Genomic DNA, 20,870 nt, shown 5'->3' on the forward strand with positions numbered 1-20,870 from the left:
CCATTCTGGTAGAAAGGGCACCAAACAGCTGAAGCATACTCGAGGATGGAACGAACTATACAGCAGTAAAGACTCTTCAGGCAGTACACGTCTTTGAAGTCTTTGGCCATGCGAAATACGAATCCGAGGTTTCTGGATGCTTTGTCGACGATGTAGTTTGTGTGAGTCTTAAACTCCAGCCGTTGATCGAGAATAACGCCCAGATCGTTGATGTGGTCCACCCGAGAAATGATTCCGTCTCCGAGAGCGTACTCCGCATAAAGAGGGTGTCGCTTACGAGAAAATGATACGACCGAGCATTTACTGCGATTCAGGGGCAGGCAGTTCAGGTCACACCATTGAGCAAACACAATGAACTGCTGCTGCAGGAAATTGATGTCCTCTTGGCCGTTTATGGTGTGAAAGAGTTTCAGGTCGTCGGCATATGCAAGTTTTTTGCAGTCAAGGAGCGAGAGTACGTCATTAAAATATATCACGAAAATTAGTGGTCCTAAATGACTTCCTTGAGGCACGCCGGAGCAGGCAAGAAAATGATTTGAAAAGGAGTCACCAATACGAACGGATAACTTTCGACCTGTTAACCCTTCGTTTCATGATTTTTTATTTTTCCTTAAAAATCATTTTAAACAGTTGAAAATGATGTGTACATCAAGAAAAAAAATTAAAATAAAATACGATTTTTCCATTTCTCCATACATTAATTGTTGCAAATTTGTTACTTTATGAAACGAAGGGTTAAGTAACTATGGAACCAGTGCAAAAGGGATCCACAGAAACCCAGACGTTCCAGCTTTGCGATAGCGATATCATGGTTCACCTTGTCGAATGCAGCAGAAAGGTCAGTATATATGGCATCAGTTTGGGTTTTCATAGCAAAGCTGTCTTGCACAAAAGATGTGAAGGTGAGTAAGTTGGTAGTCGTGGATCGTTTAGGCATGAACCCGTGTTGATCATTGGAAAGTTGGTGCTTGAAGAACGAATTAATAGGATCCAGGATAACCAATTCAAACAATTTGGCCATCGCGCATAGAGCTGAAATTCCGCGGGTTCAGGAACATTTGAGACGGAAGCCCTGATTCTCTCCGCTGATTTTTCACGTGCTGCCAAAAAGATTTCGGACTGCTCTTGAAATTCTGTTGTAACCGATTAATATAATTCTGGTAGCTACGCTTAATGGCTTTCTTATAGGCAGAATTCAATTTGCGATATTTGTCCTTAGTGTAGAGGGACTTGTGTTTGTTGTAGTTGCGTAGTGCGCGCTGCTTAGCCGTCTTAAGTCTACGAAGACTTCCAGTAACCCAGGGGGTCCGTAGATTGGTAGCCGTGCTACGTTTCGGCACATGGCGATCGATGATATAGTTCAGGATGTTCGCAAACGTCTCGGCAGCAGCATTGGGATTAGAAAAATCGAGCTCAGCCTCCCAATCAATGGATTGCAGGACGAGAGATATGGCTTCGAAGTCAACGTTCTTAAAATCGTGATAGAAAGACGCAGTTTTCTCTTCTGAGCCAAGTATTTTAGTGATATCGAGTGAAATCACTAAGGCTGGATGATGCGGGACAGTTTTAACCAGAGGAGCAGGAGCAGATTCGATCGTCGGATTCTTGATCCCTTCGTTCACGAAGCAGAGATCAAGCATACGGCCGTTTTCATTTTCAATTTTGTTGATCTGTCGTAGAGTCGCGGTGCTCAAGGAGTCAAGGAAGATATTAGAGGATGCTGAGAATGAAGAACGAGCAGGATCCGGAAATAAAAAGCCGCTTGGGGAGGAGCACCATTTCAAACCGGGTAGATTGAAGTCGCCGATGATGAGTATGTCGTCTGCCGGAGAGCAAATCGAACTTATTTTAGAGAGGCAGAGCGAAAAAGATTCAGCTAAAGCCAAGTCTCCAGAACGGTCAGGGGGCACGTACACTACGCACAAATAAAGTTTTCGATCTCCGAAATCAATGCGAATCCAAACAAGTTCTAAGTTGGCCCAGGAATCGTCTTCAATTGGCTTAGCTGGAAACGTAGATTTCACGGCGAGTAACACTCCACCACCAGTAGACTTTTTGCTGTTACGAGGACTACGGTCGCAACGGAACACTGCGTAATCTGGGCCGATAATCTGACTAGAGAGGGTCCGGTCGTTGAGCCAGGTTTCGGTGAAGGCAATGACGTCGTAGCAAGAACATGAAGTCGCCAACAAGTAGTCAATCAAACAACTATTAACACCACCGACGTTCTGATAGAAAATGTTGAAGGGTTCGGACGATTCGAACGTAGCGCGGGATCGATGATCACTGGAAAGGTAAATTCCATCACGCGGGGAAAAACTCTTAGTGGTATCATACTTGCCAGAAAGCGCTGGCTGGAGAACCCCTTCGCCACAGACGAACTCAGGGCCGGGACGACTGATGACGCTGGCAGGAAACAGCGCGACTGAGTCGAAGGGCTCAGGGGTCTCCGTAGTTCCTAGTTCGTTGCGTCCCGGTGCTGGAGGCCCGGAAGAAGTCGTAGGATTAACAAGGTTCGGAAGATCTAGCGGGATGCATCTGTGGTGGAACGGAAACAGGATACGCGAATGGCAAGTTCTAGACATAAACTGGTACTTGCCTGTAAAAGAGGCCTGGAGAACCCCGTCGCTTCCAACGAACTCAGGGCCAGGACGACTGATGACGCGGGCAGGAAACAGCGCGACTGAGTCGAAGGGCTCCGGGGTCTCCAAAAGGCTCCATTCGATGCGTCCTGGTGTTGAACCCCAAGTAAAGGCAGGTGAAGTAGCGGGCGTGGCATGTTGACAGCGCATGCAGGATCTGTGGCTAGGTGAAGCTTCATCACACAGAGAAAAAGTTATCAAACCAGATGAATACTTGCCTGAAGATACAGGCTGAAGAACCTCGTCGCCACAATCGAACTCAGGGCTGGGACGACTGATGACGCTGGCCGGAAGCTGCGCGACTGAGTCGAGGGGCTCTGAGGTCTCCCAAGTGCCTTGTTCGTTGCGTCCCAGTGTAGAAACCCAACAAGTAGTGTCTGATCCATTCAGAACCGGTGAAGCGTCGCAATAAAATCTCAAGAGAGCTGAGGTCTCATCGTCGTTATCAGTTGAAGTGGGAGCCAGATGATTCCCACGATCCTCGAAGGCACTAGATGAGACTACCTCAAGGAAACTGGTCCGATCGTGGGCGTAATTGGCACTACATTCGGGGTAGCCGGTTCCCCAACTGACCGAATGCGTTGAACTGATGGTACAGGAGTCAAAGGCCGCCGGTTGTAGTTTTTTGGCTGGTCCACAAATTCTCGAAAGAGTATTCCAGAAGGCCAGGTCATAGGACTCAAGGCGACATTTTTGTGCACTGGATCCAGACCGATTTTGAAAGAAACATATCTTCTGGTGGAGCCGTCTACGCCTTTGGGAAGCAGTCGTTTCACCTCTACCGGCATGGTTAAGTCCAGGCAGCGAAAAACTATTGTTTCAACGTCTGCGTCCGTGATCTGGGGCTGAAGACCAGCTAAGTACAGCCAGAACTTGGGTGTCGGGGGTGGAGGTACGATAAAATATACGATATATACGATAAAAATACTTTAAATGATGAAATGAATTAGGAAATCACATTTTTGGGTCAACTCATAAACTTTGCATGTTATTTAGTCAATTTGGATTTGGTGGCCCACGATTCCCCACCATTTTTCAAAATCCAAAAAATATAGCTTTTTTTCAAACAGTCAGAATTTGGGGAAAATAACTTATTCAATTTTTTTAAAAAACCCCTTATGATACCTTCAAAATTTAGAAAACCATATCATTTTTTATTTCCATTTTATCTTTTATAATATAGAAGTTATGGAACAACGAAAAAAAGTGGCCCATGATTCCCCACTCTCCCATACTTATTCTTTAATTTTAACTTTCAATAACATTAATTGAACTGATTAACTCAACATTCTCATCAAATTCCATAATAAAAATCAAAACTATTATAAACTGGTTACAGAAAATACGCAAATAAAACAAAGAAAGTTGCTTTTAAAAATATCTCCTAATCTTAAAATTTGAAAATCGGCTGGCAAATCTTCTCAGCAGTCTTTGAGTGTTGAATTTTCTAAAATCATGAAAATTATGAATCTTTATATGATTCCATTTGAATCCATTCTCTTTTGATTTTCTGACTGTGAAAACATTGGTGAATTTTTTAATAAACAAGATATTACAGATTAACAAATTACTTAATACTTGAAACCACTTTAGCTTCTTTGTGATAACGCTTATGCGATCTAGAAGTGGAAAGTTTGTCATAATTTAAGCTTTAGGAAAACTAAGAAAATCAAATTGTATTTGAGTCATTGCGCATTTAAATTAAGCTTTGAAGTTGCTACTTCGAATCATTTTTCGAACTTTTCATGAACAATAGCTAGAACAAAAGTTATCCTTATTTAAATTTAGATTTTTAGGCTTCCAAGAAGATTATGTTTCCAAAACACAAAAATTTCAACTTGAAAACAAAGACAAGCTTATTAAAAAATGTTCAAATTTTCTTAAAGTTTCACTATAAAATTCAGTAAATTTGTTTTGAAAAAAATGCAATAGAACTTGTTTTTTTTTTTAAATGTTAACTTAATTGATCGGCTTTGTCGGTAAAAGTTCATGTTATTTTAGTAAGAACATTTCAAGATTATGAGTATGAAAATTTTTTCCATTAGGGACAAATTGATGTCATTTGATGAAAATAATTCTTATCAAATTCTACTTGCCAATTTTGGATATTTATTCACTCCATTTCTTTCAATCTGCCTAATTCTTTATAGACTTCAATTGATGATTCAAATATACAAACTTCTCAAAATCTGCAAGACGATTTGATTTTTGCTTTAAAAAAACTTAAATGCAATTTAGTTAATACATCTTTAAAAGTTCGGTTAATATCTATTATTATACAAAATTGGGAAAAGTGAACGAATGAAAAACTTTAATAAGTTTTCTTTCGCAGAAGTCAAAATTACTTACGGTCTTAAGGAAAAAAAAAACCTTTGTTCTGAATTTGTATGAAATGTTTCAAAGTTTTACCAGAAAAGTGCAGAATTTTCGTATATAATTTATAAATATTTTCAAAAGTTGCAAGACAGCAAAATAAATCAAAATTAGCTTTTAAATTCTTTGCACTAGATTTAAATGTGCATTTGGTGGCCTTGTGTAATTTATCAAAATCCTCTAAACGTCGAGTTGAGTATTTTGAAAAAAAAACCCAAATTAAAGTTGATGTTAAAATTGGTTGGTCTCTTGAAGAATATTTCAGATCAGCATTAAATTTATTACGATATACAAATATTTTATAATTAAACGAATGATTAGTAATAACTTAATGAATCAACTTGTTTAAATACATTTCTTAATAAAACCCAATTTCAAAGAATAGATAGGGTTTTATTTTAAGTTTTAAATCGAAATTAAAAGATAAAAACTAGTTTCAATTCGTAATGTTATGTACTGTAGCAGAATGAAATATCTTAGGCTTAGAGTGAAACAGGATTGAAAACCGCCGGAGGCGAGAAAATTTTAAGACATGTTTGTTTACACTTATTTTTTAACACCTTTTGGGATGAAGTAATTTCCCGTTACTATGGTAATTATTTTTTGAACTGAAAAATTTCACCTTGAAAAAATCTCAATGGGGGGGGGTTAGGGTTTTTTAACCCTAACCCCCCCGTTCGCACGGCCCTGGGCAGTCTACTATATATGTGTAATATACATAATTCGTGATTTTATACATTCACCGAAGGCAGAGAAAGTCAATGCTTTCCAAAGGAAATTTACATCGATTTGATATTGTATCCAACGCCTCGAAACAAAGACAGGCCTAGTTCTCATTAGCGAATTGACATGAACGCTATGTGCAAATGTACATAGATATTTGTCACCCTGAAAATCATGTGAAACCTACTTGAATTTTACATAGGAAACAAAGCTCGCGTAACAAACAAATCATTTGAAGGGTATATAAAAACAACGTAGATCAAAAGTGAATATGGATTCGCCCTGCTTATGCATTTTACATAGACACTCCATCTATACTTGGCAGATAAATGGATTTTCACGCAAATTGAATGTGGCGTTATTTTGACTAAACACAATTATTTAAATTTCTCATATGGATCAACTGATTTTTGATTAGTTTATAACAAGCACGTAATAAGCGTCAGGTGAATTTCGGCTGAGTGTAAGTTTAATCATTTTCATTTGTAATGCATGTTTTATGTTGTCTCGGTCGAACTCCTTGAGCGGGAACACTTACACCGACATATGGTCCTGTTGTTATTCCATCTACAATCCGGAACCGATCCCATTGTGACCCAAAAAAGCTCTCTGCCCACACGAATATACAATGAAACAAACCCAGTAGTAACAAGTTTTATTGCAGGCCCTGGCCAGCTCAGCATCTTCGTGATTCGTCAAACACAACTTGCGGAATATCCATCAAGTTCAAGGAAAAAAATCCATTCCAAATTCACTGACTTCCCAAGCAACCAAAAGTCCCATAAAACAGGTACAAACACGCTTACTCAGCCCCATCATTGATATGAAGTACGTTCTATGCAACTCAAAATTTAAGTTCTTATTGACGCTTTCAAGTTCAAAACAAGTCTTAATGATCTTCTATTCAGCTTCCAGCGGCCTCTTAATTCAGCTTCCGAAAAATCGCAAAATGAGCAAAAAAATATCTCTCTATCTAAACTGAACCGTTGGCTTCGGTTCATATCACCTTCACTTGAATATTAACTGTGTTTTGTACCGGTGCCGCCATGATGCCACGCGCCGGATTTCAAACTCTACAAATTGCTCAATTGCTTCTTTCCTACATTTCCTACATATATCGCATCAGAATGGTCACTCAAGTACAAAAATACTTATTGAAAAAAACTTGCCCAGCTTGGGGATCGAACCCCGACCTTCGTGGTGAGAATTGAATACGCTACCACAAGACCACGTCTAGATTTTGTTCTAACTGAAACTAAAACTCGAAGAGGTGATTTGATTTTGAAAGCACATCAATGCACTTTTTGTGACTTATCAATACCCGTTTGAGCACTTTTGTGCCCTTCATGTGACTTACCAAATCCCGTATTGAGCACTTTTGTGCCCTTTATGTGACTAAAGTCCCGTATAACGTACGTATAGATCACTTTTGCAGCTTTCAAGTTCAATAATGAGTACATATAGTTCACTAATGGGAATTGGGCAAAACAAGTCACATACAACGTACATATTAATCACTTTTGCAACTTTCAAGTTCATTAATGAGTACATAAAGTTCACTAAAGGGAATTGGGCAGTTGATTCTCTTTGTCAGCTAATATGTAACTTTCAATGATTTCATTCAAGTAATTATGTGACTTTTGGTTGCTTGGGTTAGGTCTTCTGGTTTTTAGAAACTTTTATTTATACCACTGATTAAAATCAAGCTTTTCTGACTAGTGATTTAAATCAGTTTGATTTAAATCAAATCCATCCTGTATTTAATACTTCAGTTTCATTAATCTATTGCATATGTAAAAGACATCGTGAAAGGTTAAATTACAGACAGCGGAAAAGAATGGCCATCATTTTGTCTTAGTTAGACGTCACTCGATTCATAGTCACAGTAGACTGAGTCGATTTGGGGTCATTTTTAAATTTTCTCAATCCCTGGGGTCTAAAAAGCTTTTTGACTCAAAACTCATCAATAAAAATTATATTTACATTATAGTTTACGGTCATGTTTTTGTGTTTCTTCTATCTAACTAAGTGAATGAAAAAGACACTGAATAGTGAAGGCAATACATTGTATGACTTCTTGCCAAATTGCAGAAATGTATAGTACCTAGATAAATGTTGTTTGATGTCTCCATTCTTCGCAGTCGAAACGAAATCCTTAGGGTTTTAATCCATCATTCAATATTGTAAATTTTAACATCGGGCTAGAGATGTAGTCCGTATTGGAACTATTTGGGCAACTTGAACTTAATTTTTCCTGGGCCATTTAAGATTTCGTACACTCTGATAAAGCGCAAGCAGAACACTCGAATCGGTATCGTTTCTTGTTTCGCTTTCGGGTGAACTTGCAGCATTTTGCCCATTCCCATTACGTTTACAATACCGTATACTCATAGGTAATGTTGATACTATAAATCTCTTACTCATCATTGAAAAGGTTCTGCTACTAAACACTGAATTCTAAAATCCTGCTCAAAGAGTTTCAAGTTTGCATTCGCCTTCGTTTAGGAAATATGTACTTATTTTTTCAATTTGATCTTATATCTCCCTCTCGTGAACAGCCCCACCTGATGAAGACCGCGAGGATGAGTTTCGAGCACCGCTGTACAAAAATGCCGAAATCAACGGTATCACTGTGCGGATGAAATGGTGCGTCACGTGCAAATTCTACCGACCTCCACGATGCTCGCACTGCTCCGTCTGCAATCACTGCATTGAGGTAGCTTTTTTCAAACGAGGATTTCCTAAATCGTTTTAAATCAATTTGTTGTTCATTCTAGACATTCGATCATCATTGTCCTTGGGTCAACAACTGCATCGGTCGTCGAAATTATAGGTTTTTCTTTTTCTTCCTGATCTCACTGTCGATCCATATGCTGAGCATATTTTCCCTGTCGCTGATCTACGTACTCCAGAAAGAGAAGGATAAACTGACTGAGGTGGAACCTATCGTAGCGTAAGTGCTCTTTATGCTGAGATTGTTAAATGTAGAACTAATGCGTCTGGCTCGGTTAACAGGATGGTTCTGATGGCAATCGTCACCCTGTTAGCGATTCCCATTTTCGGATTGACGGGATTCCACATGGTGCTGGTATCGCGGGGGCGAACCACCAACGAACAAGTGACTGGAAAGTTCAAAGGAGGATACAATCCATTCTCACGCGGTTGTTGGAATAATTGTTGCTACACACAGTGTGGGCCCCAGTATCCAAGGTAGGGATGAGCTCTTTCTGATTGCTCCCTAAATTTTTCGCTAACCGCAACTCATTTGTAGCCTCCTAAAACCGCAAAAATACGTCGCCCGACGTTCGAACAAGGATAATCAATCGATCAGTACAATCACGAACGACGGCGGTCCGGGAAGCGGCAGTAATTCCGGACGGCATCTGGGCTCCCAGCAGCAGGCTCTCAATGCTGGTGGAGCTGGTGCGGGAGCTGGCAGTCAAGGAATGTACGACAACAGCCGCCACACGCAGGTAAAAACCTATATGGACCATGGCAATGGTCACGGTATTCGAACGGTGGGATCCAGCCACTACAGCAAGGTACGTACACTAGGATTGCTTCGATGTTTTATTCATTTCTATTGTAACTGTGCTTCTTTGACATTATTTTTTTGTAAATTTTCAAACATAAACTCCTGAATCTGAATTCTTTCTTTTTACAAAAATAATATATTTTATTGTATATTTATTTGGTTTGTTTTGTTTCTTTTTTATTTTTCGGTTTTGTAGTTGACAGAGCGATCCGTAACATAGTGCTGTGTATATTTTTAATCGAAAATTGTACAAAAACAATGAACATTAACAAACACAAGTAAAACAACTTACACACGCACACTATCCTACAAGCTAGCTTGCATATCCAAATCGCACGCAGACAGTTGAATGTCTCGCTCTTCAAGTTATAAACTCACACGTTTAAGGATACAAATGAAATTGTCGATAAACTATTCCAACCAACCCGTCCAACTATGCCTAAAAAATAAACAAATATAACCTGTCCCACTTTGGATGATGAACCCAGAAAAGCCATGTGCCACACCACACGTGTTACGGAGGAAGCGGAAGAGGTCGATCCCACAAAACAACATCACACTTAAAACGAAAAATACCTAATAGAAATTAATACGCGAAGCGCAACAAACTCACACTAACTCGCAAGTTTCCCACTGTTGCTTCTGCACCAGTTTTTTTTGGAGTCAGCATTTGTGTGAGTGTTGCCGATCGGTCACTAAGCAGGCATACGCGACGAGCTTACATACACAACTTATGTACAAATGCACACACAATAGACTAGGTTATCTGTCTCCGATGAAGTGTTGTAGTATAGATACTGATTTTAGAAACTGGCCTAGACGTTAAGCCGATAGAGCTAGAATAAATGATGAGAAATACAATCGTTGATAAAGTTCTGTTTCAAACTAATCGTTATTGCGTGTAAAAGTTGATTTCTGATTAAAAGATTAAGAACACCGTGCTTATCAGTACTGATAACGTAATTAGTTTCACATCTTTCTGTAGCAGTTCGAATGATTTTAGTCCTAAAAAAATAAACGACTTTTTTTGAAATCGTTTGTTTCATTTTTTTCTCTCTTTTGATCTATCTCAGAATTTGAACTTTGCACTTTTTAATTTTAATTACTTCTGTAACTCAGTTATTATAACATTTCTGTTTTATGTTTTGTGGTTCACATATTTTTTGGTTGTTCATCATCCATTTTCTACTAACACTGACATAGTTATGGCGCTTTTTATATTAACACAATCATTGTCAAATATGTGTGTTTGTAACTGACACCTTTTGGAAATCATTTGACAAGATGTTAAAAACATAACTTTTTCTTGGATTCAATTTATTTTGGGTTCTCTAACAAAATAAATTTAAAACAGACATTCAAATTTATACGACTTAAACTTAACTTAAGCAGCACCTCAGACAGATTTTTTATTTATATTTCTTTTTTTAGAATATTTTTGTTTACGTTATTTTTAGTTAGCAACTAAAACGTTGATTAAAACTAGTTTTAAGGAGTTTTATATAATGCAACTTAAAAGTTAAACACACTCACCAAATCTTTTTCTATAATGTTTATCTGTGTACCGCAAACTCTATTCTGTGTTTTCACTACTCTAGCTCTCATACTCTCTCGAATCATTTTTGAATTCTAAAAACACGTTTCACGAGAAAGAGGTAACCTAGAAACACCTTATACTAAATAAAGCATCTTCCAATAGTTTTCTCGCTGTGTCTTTGGTATTGGCTTAAGTCGTTTTCTATTTGATGGTATAAAGAAGTGTGATTATTTTTGTTCTGTTTCCGGTTGTGTTTTGTGTGATAGCTTAATTGCAATCGAATGTTTAGTTTAACTATTTCCGTAATGCGAGTGTGTGTGCGTGGCCCCTTTGTTGCATATCGAAAACAGTGTGATTCCGACATAGAAAATATATGCGGAATGCCTTAGTTTCCTCTATTCCCATGGTTCTTTCGGAATTTACGAAAAAAAAAGTCTGAAAAAATCACTCCGATCATTTTTTTTAAAAGTCACGAAACAATAGTACTCAAAAAAAGGATAACAAGCTATCTGCTGTGGGTTGTAGACAATTTTTAACAGGTCAAAGTCGGTAGCAACCGATTAGAAAATCTCATCTTCACACAAATAGGTCCTAGTGGTTTGCATCCTACTGGTAGAACTGTCTTTCTTGTAATAGCAGGGCTGTGCTGTTGACAAATTGAACCTGTGTAGGAATGTATTATTTAGTTTAGGCCAATGAACATTATTATTGTTGAAAGTCTGAAAAAGGTAAGTTACGTTTTACGTGTTAGGATTCTTTGAAATGCGGCTGACTGCTTATGATGCCCAGCTTTTAGTAGTCCCTTGCTAGGTATATATGTTCCCGAAGTCTTTGATCCATTATTAGGTTTCGGAGTTTCTAAGAGGAGGATTCCGAGAGTTGAAGTTGTAGTATTCATACAAATTTGATCATCGCCTTTTAACGAGGCCTATTTAGTAAGAAACAACTTTAGATAAGTGTTTAAAAATGATACAATCACCATCAATGTCTTACAGATCTACCTTTAATATTCCTTCCCACTAACCAGAACCTCAAGCCTCCGCAAGTTCCTCAAGTACCCCTAGTCCCAACGCCTGTCCGGAGCGCACGAATCTCTCAACTCGCTCGACTCGCGAACAGTTCGTCTTACTCGACGATTCGAACTGGTAGCAGTTACGATAGCCTAGATTTGGCCATCTACAATCAAGCGGTCCAGCAAGGCAATCTGCATCGAGTGATCCGTCTGTCTCAGCATGAATTCCGGGTTCAGTTGACAGCCGTGGGCGACGGATTTAGTTCCACGACGAGCCCAGTGTTTGATTCAACATCGCTTGATAGTTCTGACGATAGCTTCTTTGCGTATAGAAAGTACACGGCCGACAAGCTTACTTACAATGCTGCTCCTGGCGCTTCTGGCCTCGCGCCTGTTGGCAATGCCGTAGTTTATGCTAGCAATCGTTCAAAAATGACAAAAAATTTGGTTGAAGATGTGTGACTGAGATTGTCGGCTGTCTAGGGAAGTGAAAGAAATGTAATATGGGATACGCTTGTATGCGACAAATTTGTAGAAAGTTTAAATATTTTGATTAGGCAATATTTTTAATACGAAACGAATACAGTTTAAATCACAAATCAACAAACAAAGAGAGCTTGCAATATGATTTATGCTTCTTAACATTATTAGACAATCAACTAAGCTACCATGTAATCGCACTGTTTAGTTAGAAAGTCTCATTCTGTGAGTCGAGTGACGGGGATCGCGAAATGTCAGTAACTGACTCCGGGATGTGCTCTAGGAGAAAATCGTAAGTTCAGATGTTCTCCGAAGGCCGATGGCAGCTGATCTGAGCTAACTTTTTTCAAACCTGGACTGGTTACTGCAGTCAGCTTTACTGGTTGAAATATGGCAAGTCTGCCCACGTGACATCACGCGTAATCATCGTTAATTTAACTTTTGAATTATTCTGCGGCTTACTTAGGCAAACATTAGTTGACATTAGTGGCCCCATGGAGTGACTTGATTTCTCAGAATAATCTCGAAATTAAAGAAAAAATGTGCCAAATAGAGCAAATCAACAATGCTGTTGGCTGTTTAATTTTTTTTTTATTTTTTAAATTTTGTCGACAAATTAAGCAAAAATTGATTCAAGTTCTTGTTTCATCCTTTTAAATGTTTCATAAGTTCGACATGGATATAATAATAATAATAAAAACATGTATTCCAAAATATGTCGAAAGTTGCAGAATGATGTGAACATCATTACATCATATTTTCAAAGAAATGCTAATTCCCAACTTTTTAGGTTTTCTTAAATGTTAACTATGTGTCCAAATGATCCCAAGAGTTCACTAAGAACCGGATCGCTTTTTGAGTTATTGAGGAAAAAAATCTTATTTTCACCTGAAGTGTAAATCGAACTTAAGAAGAACAATATTCGTAGCTTAATATTCCACTTGAGTGTAAATGTTATTTCACATTTAGAATAAATTTACCTGCAAAATACAGTGATAACATTAGTGCAGTTGGCTAATGGCGTTAGTTAAATTGAACGTTCTCGTTCTTGAAATATCATCTCAAATACTTTACCCAAATATGCTCAAAATTTGTAGCAGTTTTGTTACATTTTTATCCATCTTTTAGATTGTTAATAAAATTAGTTTAGTCAAAAATCGAACACAAACATAGGGTCTCAGGATGTTTATTTGAAGAGATGTGGCTAGCGTGCATTTGAGCAATGCTTAAACACGACCAGGGAAAGAGTAGTTTGTATACCATAACCGAGATTCGATCTCGTGGTCATAGGCCTAGAAGTCTTGAACTTTATCCACTTGGCGGATTTTTTTTTTCAAATAGCATGGGATGAAAAACAGCATATTACCGTATTTTAAATGCGTTTTTGAGGAGTGGTTCATTTTATCTAAACTCAGGCAGCCGACAATCTATTAACAGTTTGATGAAGATTTTTTCAAGTTCCAATAGCTACTTTGAGCTGCTTCAAGCCACTATCGGTGAATGTTCGAGTGAGAATTGACTGCATAATAAATGTTATTATAGCAAATTTCATTTGCGGGAATGTTACTGCTTTCAATATAGGATGTTTGACATATGTATAGGTAGTTTTTTTCCGGTTTGAAATAAAAATGAGGTGATATAAAAAATCATTGAAATTCATTCCTTTTTCACAGACATTTGAACTAACAATTCCACTCCCTTTTGCAGCTCTCACCCGGACGTGAGTGTTCAGATATCGACATGGAACCACAAGCATCGCAGAGTCGGGATTGCGAACCGACCCCACCTTTGCAACGACACGGTTCCAAGAGCAACTTTTTTCTGCCGCCACTGGACGGGAACGGGGGCATAGTATCTGGTATACCCGGTCCCGGTGGGCAGGGCAGCCAAAATAGCGGTGGCGATTCGCCACGGCATCTGAGAATGTACCATCCACGCCACAGTCCTCATCCGAGACAACGTGGATTGGATCCATCGCGTAGTTTTACTCCCGATGGCTTGTCACCCGATCAGGCACCACCGATGATCACAATCCAACAGCAGCAGCAACAACAACAGCAGCAAAACCAACAAGGTATACCACGTGGTGCAGCTTCTTCTGCGACGCCCACGATGCAGCAAAGAATCAAAGCACTAGGTGTAGCCACACCGTTAGCAATGTCTAGTCCAGTTAGAAGGTATGTCTCGTATCTATTTGATTTCTGAACTGTTTTCATCTTGGGATTGATTTGCTCAGATTCATATTCAGTTTTTTCGTGTTGTTGAAAAAAGATCGCAGATCCATTCTATAATTAACTTCTTAGACTCAATTATAATCTGCTTTACCATTCATGCATATGTTCTAATTATAATAAGCGTCTGACCATACGTTGCCCCATTGTATTTATGTTCACTAATTTTCTGTTGCATTTTCACACATTTTTTTCTTTCGCAACTTATTTATTGGAAAATTCTTACAAATGTATTTCATTCGACTGAAACCCGTTCAGATGGACTTAAGCCATCAAAACACACAAAGATACATAGATCGCATAAGTACCTGGCACATCTCGAGCGTTCCAGTCAATTGTCGAACTAAAAACAAAATTAATTACGTACACTAAGCAATCTAATCCCACCCACCTTAAGCGATATCCTATACAAGCACTAGCATTTGATAAGCAAAATCACAAGAGACACATTACACAAAATGGCCTCATGGCGTGTATGCAACATCAACAAAAAAATGCACCCGGACAATGATCGATGCCTATCGCTTTTGAACTACTGAGGTTGGCAAAAAACCCAAACTAAAACCACCGATAACGCATGGAATCGCCACAGTACCGTCGTTATGCAGGCCTCGAAATACTTAACCCTTTTTGGTGTTGTAAAACTCGGACGGTGAATGGGTGTTGGTGGTGTGCATGGATGGAACGACCTATGGCCACCTGGTAAATGAACCAAAGTGTTTTCAAGCAAATATTGTAGAACATGCCGCGCTAAATTTTGTATGTTTGAATCAATTTGTATGTTAATATTTCCTATGCTTCTGTTGATTGGTTATGCTATTGTTTTGAATTTCTGTTTGTACATATGTTCTGTTGTTAAGCCCCCAATTACTTTTATTTTATAATATAAAGCTTAAAAATTGTAATCGACGATCCAAACATGTACCGGCCGAATATTCTGTAGAGTTTTCAAATAAAATACGAAAGCGATCATTTCATTTTCCTTCTTCAGATGTTGAAAATTGTCTTTGATTTTTAAATTTCACAAATAGCTGATAGGCCATCATTGATCATATAACTTGTCGCTTCTAGGAAGTTTATCACCGAAATGATTGGGTTCCAGTGAAATCTGGAACAAAACATGTGCCAAGCGGTTTTGAAATTGCTTATTTGATATCGAGTTTGATGATTGGCGAATTTTTGCAAGATGTCTTTAAAATGGTTGCTTTAAAATGATGATCTTTAACCTTAAGCATACTAAACGTTTCCACACGGCCGGTTCTGGACGATTTTTTGAAAAATCAGTAAAAAAAGGGCAACTCTGATCAAAATCTAGGCATTTTTCACAAACATAAAAACTACTTAAAATTTAAAGTTTTCATCAAATCACAGCAGTAGTCAAAAAATCGTATCTAAGTATTAAACAAAAATTGATGTTCATTTGTTAATTTACTATAAAAAAAGAGTTTGAACGCAAAATCTAAAAATTTCCAAAGAAAAATTTGAGTTTTTTATTTGATTTAGCAAATAATCTGAATAAGCCCGGGTAAAATCCGGCAAGTTTTAACCCTCATCCGCATTAGATTTCATTACCCTAATCAGCACTAGGAGTGTCAATTTGACACCACAAGCTCAAATCGTTATAACTTTTGGCGTGTTAAACCGATTTAAACAAAACTTACATCAAAAGAAACCTTGTAATGAATGAAAAAAATCCGAAAAAACATGCCTCACGAAAACTGCTGTAGTTCATATATTACACGTTCAAAAAAATATTTGCCTTATGCATATGAAAGCTGAAGTTAATGCCTACATCATGAAGATAAGAAATATTTTTTAATTTTTTTTTAATGAAATGGTCACAAAAAGTTAAAAAAAGTGGTCTAAAAAATCTACTTTTCATTCGATTACTAGTAAATACTGTTTGAGCGATGGTAGAGTGTTTAAAAAAATATGAATACAAACTTTATTGAAATTCCAACATTTTGCTGTCTTTAGATTTTCGATGCAACAAAAATTGAATTTATTGGAATTTTTCAAAGTTGGCTACTTTGCGCGATTTTTTCACTAATTGTAATTTCATCTGTTTTTGTGGTCATCCGTCAGGTTGTACCCGGATTTTCAGTGCTTTCACTTTGTTTGGACCAATCAAAAGTATATCCATTGAAAAGGGAATTTAATCTACATTCTAGTGAGGTGCAACAAATCACGCTGTGAGATTTCACAAAAATATGAAAATTATAAACGTAAAATCATTCCTGAATTTCTGGAACCACAAGCAGCACGTCCAGCAAAACTTGTTTGTTTGCTCTCCGAGTAGGTACGGTGGGTGGTGATTTGGGCAGAGAGCGAAGCCGACAGACGAAATAATGATGCGTGTCGTACCTACGTTTTTTGGTTGGAAATTTTCTATTGATAGTAGTTCACGTTTGCTTGTCACGACACGCATCATTATTTCGTCTGTCGGCTTCGCTCTCTGCCCAAATCACCACCCACCGTACCTACTCGGAGAGTAAACAAACACGTTTTGCTGAATAGGCTGCTCTAGAAATTCAGGAATGATTTTACGTTTATAATTTTCATATTTTTAAGAAATCTCACAGCGTAAATTTTTGCACCTCACTAGAATGTAGATTAATTCCCTTTTCAATGGATATAGTTTTGATTGCTTCAAACGGCGAGAAAGCACTGAAAATCCGGGTACAACCTGACGGAGGACCACAAAAACAGATGAAATTTCAATTAGTGAAAAAATCGCGCAAAGTAGCCAACTTTGAAAAATTCCAGTAAATTCAATTTTTGTTGCATCGAAAATCTAAAAACAGCAAAATGTTAGAATTTCAATTCAATTCAATTCAAAGTTTGTAGTCATATTTTTTTAAACACTCTACCATCGCTCAAACAGTATTTACTAGCAATCGAATGAAAGTAGATTTTTTAGACCACTTTTTTTAACTTTTTGTGACCATTTCATTAAAAAAAATTAAAAAAATATTTCTTTTCTTCATGATGTAGGCATTAACTTCAGCTTTTGAGCTTTCATATGCATAAGGCAAATATTTTTTTGGACGTGTAACATATGAACAACAGCAGTTTTCGTGAGGCATGTTTTTTCGGATTTTTTTTCTTTCTTGCTCAATAACGAGAAAACTTGTAACTTTAGCTGTATATAATGTTCTAAACATATTTTACTGACATTACAAGGTTTCTATTGATATAAGTTTTATATGAAGTTTATAATAATTCAAACGACTTAAATAGATTTTACTTTTGTGGTGTCAAAATGACACCTAAAGTCGGAAAAGGGAGTTTTTTTTGTCCAGGCTTCCAGGGTTCGTCCATAAAAAAAGTAAAGATGCAATATTGAAGAACTTTTGAATTCATTTAGGGTCCCCGAAGAAATTTTTGTATTTTGAAGCTACTGAAAAAAGTTACAAGCCTTCAAACTTGCAATGGTGTCAAAATGACACCTTAATGCGGATGAGGGTTAAACAATATCTAAGCGTCTCGATCGGATTTGACTTGTCTCGAATTGTTTAGTGGATTTATGGGCAAGTCTGGATCAGGGAAGCAAATCGAACAGATCTAATAATGATAACTGGTTTATCACTTGTGTTACACTTAGCGATAAATATGAGAACGTGATGACTTCTCATCCCTTTCCAATGCCAATCAAGATAATTCGTTCGAACTTAATCTAGTGGGCATCAGATTTCTTGATGTGCGCCCCGTGCAATTGTTGGTTTTTTTTTGTTGGTGCGTCTACCGGCCGAGTCGGCCCCTCACCTTGTGTATCAAGCAATTGTTGGTGTCCTCCTTGGGTGCCAGTAAATTGTTGGTGCTTATCCTTAACGTTACAAGAGACGATAAATTTGAATCGGAATGCACAACTTATCGAGAGCAAAATTGAAGTTTATAAGCGCTTGGTATAGTGTTCTTGCGGATGAAAATCTCTCTCACTGGTGTTTTGATCGGCAAATTCTATCGGAGGATAACGATTTTTGGATTCCCTGGTCTGGATATGTCAAGAAAATCTGGAATAAATGATAATCAAAGTATAAAGCTCTCTACAGTAAAATATACACGGACACGCCTTAGATGTTTAATTAAAAACATTAGTTTTAAATGATTTTGTAGCTTTTTCAACATTGCTTTTGGATATTTTATAAATAATCCAACATCAGTTGAAAAATTTGACGAGTCTGTTATTGTATGATTTAAGAAAATAAATATTCGGTCTATTTGGCCGAATATTCGGCTTAACGGATTTTAGTATTCGGCGCCGAAAATTCGGTACATCTCTAGAGATTATGATGTTGCTTGACCACTTTCGAATAATCAAATTTAGTTGCTACATACTTCTCAAGTTGGTGAGAAAATTTAGCAACCAAGAACAACTTCAGTATCTCTTTCTTTATTCGCCTTTTGAAAAGGATTTTTATAAATAATGCTAATAGTTTTTTTGAGTATATTTTTTCTATATTCGCAAAGTAGATAAGCAAAGTTTGTAACTATTGACATAACGGTTTGTTCCTTTAATATCTACAGTAACAAATCATTGCATCGAACTGTTTCAGAAAAAGGGAAAGTTGGGAAAGATCCAATTCGTTCTATGAATACTCTAAATCTTTCTATTGATGCAAGATAATAGAATCCATTGATAATTCCATTTGACCTGGTGCCAGCCTGACATGAAGTCCTTCAATTAGCCGGTAATTCCAGGGCAACAAATTACACAGTATGGATCGGCTCTCATGTTCTTCCTAAATAAAAACTAAGTAAACACAAGAATTCAACCCAATTAATTTCATAGGCGTTAGGCGGAATGAGTGCTCGGTCTACTGGACGAAAAAGCGTAATGAACTTTAGGTCGAATGGATGCTGGGCCGAATACACATGAAACCGAATGGTCGTTAGGCCTAATGGACGTTAGAGCAAATGGGTTATCCAACCGAAAACTGTCTGGTCGAATAGATACTAGGTGTGATAGAGTTACATTCTCTGGCCATTAACATAAAACGAAGAAGAAGAAGAATAGATACTAGACCTAATGGATTTTAGGCCGAATGGCCATCAAAAGCGTTCCATAGAGATTAAATTGGACGTTTCGGGGATATTTTGGAGACATTTTACAGTAATCTCTCTCGTGCAATAAGACGCTCAATGCTTGATCTGATAGTTTTTGCTTTTTTTATGGTTTTTCACATAAATCTGAGTTTATCTTTTTGTATTTGAATCATTTGATTGAATTCAACTCGTTATCAATGTGCGGTTACTTACCTTTGTCTCTGTAAATTGATGTCAGAAAAGAAAAAAAAATGTGTTAACTTAGTTTGCTGGAAAACAATTTTGAGGTAGTCTTAAAGGAGCTTATGGTATCTGTAATCAAACATAATTTCATAAAACATAATTTTTGTTAGGCAAATAAGCAATGATGCTGGTAAGCAAATAAATCAACAATTTGAATCGTGATCCTTGATGTAGTTGAATAGCTGCCAGCAAAGACCCCTACTAGATACGCCAGAATTTTACGAAAGCTAATTTGGATTTCATTTTGCATTCCAATCGCGTCGTAATGTAACCTAAGATGATTGCAATACTTATGTAACGTTCATTGAATTTAGCAATATCTTATTTGTCGTCCAAATCTTGGTACGTGTCAGATAAAAAAAAAACAAGATAATTTTTCAATGTTATTTTGATATTCCAATAATGACTAGGATGAAATACACATGACTGTTGAAAATGTTTTCTGCGTGTTAATTTGATAGTTTGGCCGAACAGCTAAATGATAGATATTTATCGCTATTTTCTCATCTGTTTGTTTAAATACGTTCTCACCAATTGATTTGGCCTCTACTTTCTTTAGGTCCAATCCCGGTACACCAACTCAACCTCGACGACCCGATTTCATCGGAGTAAACATGGCTGGTCAGCAGCAACAGCAACCTGGAGTTGCGTATTACGATTTCCCTATCCAGCAGCAGCAACAACAACAACAACAGCTACAACAGCTTCATCAGACGGGTCTTCCACCGGTTCATCCCTATCATCAACAGCAGCAACAGCAATACCCCATGGTTCATCACAATGGAGGTATTCCCCAGCATCAACAGCAACATCAACAACAACAACAGCAGCAAAGAGGAATTCCAAATGTGATGTATCACCACGGAAGTCCCCAGCGGCGATATCTGTCCGAAGGAGAGCTTGCTCGGCAAGGCGCAGAACTATCCTGTGCTCGAAGCAATCAAACGGTCGACAACATTCGAGAGTTAGCCGGAAGTCCCCAACGAGGGGTATATATGTGGAAAGATACGTCCCCTGGGTTCAGCAATGGCAGCAATGGAATGGCACA

General features: G+C 37.7%; 2 protein-coding genes across 5 annotated transcripts in view; one reads left to right on the forward strand and one right to left on the reverse strand.

The window, feature by feature from the left end:
• LOC129738757 (palmitoyltransferase ZDHHC8) overlaps positions 1 to 20,521 on the forward strand; it is a 41,122-nt gene extending 20,601 nt beyond the window's left edge. The window contains exons 3-9 of one of the 2 annotated variants that reach the window (XM_055730020.1): positions 8,297 to 8,454; positions 8,516 to 8,691; positions 8,754 to 8,948; positions 9,010 to 9,280; positions 14,010 to 14,479; positions 14,792 to 15,235; positions 20,382 to 20,521. In XM_055730020.1, coding sequence (XP_055585995.1) covers positions 8,297 to 8,454; positions 8,516 to 8,691; positions 8,754 to 8,948; positions 9,010 to 9,280; positions 14,010 to 14,479; positions 14,792 to 14,801 — 1,280 coding nt within the window. In that variant the 3' untranslated portion in view covers positions 14,802 to 15,235; positions 20,382 to 20,521. The other variant, XM_055730021.1, reaches the window with a different exon arrangement.
• The window catches only part of LOC129738755 (centrosomal protein of 162 kDa-like), an 80,718-nt gene that overhangs the window by 35,031 nt on the left and 24,817 nt on the right, over positions 1 to 20,870 (reverse strand). The gene's annotated exons all lie outside the window — the stretch shown is intronic.

Source organism: Uranotaenia lowii, chromosome 1 (assembly GCF_029784155.1).
Source record: "Uranotaenia lowii strain MFRU-FL chromosome 1, ASM2978415v1, whole genome shotgun sequence".
Lineage (NCBI taxonomy): Eukaryota > Metazoa > Arthropoda > Insecta > Diptera > Culicidae > Uranotaenia > Uranotaenia lowii.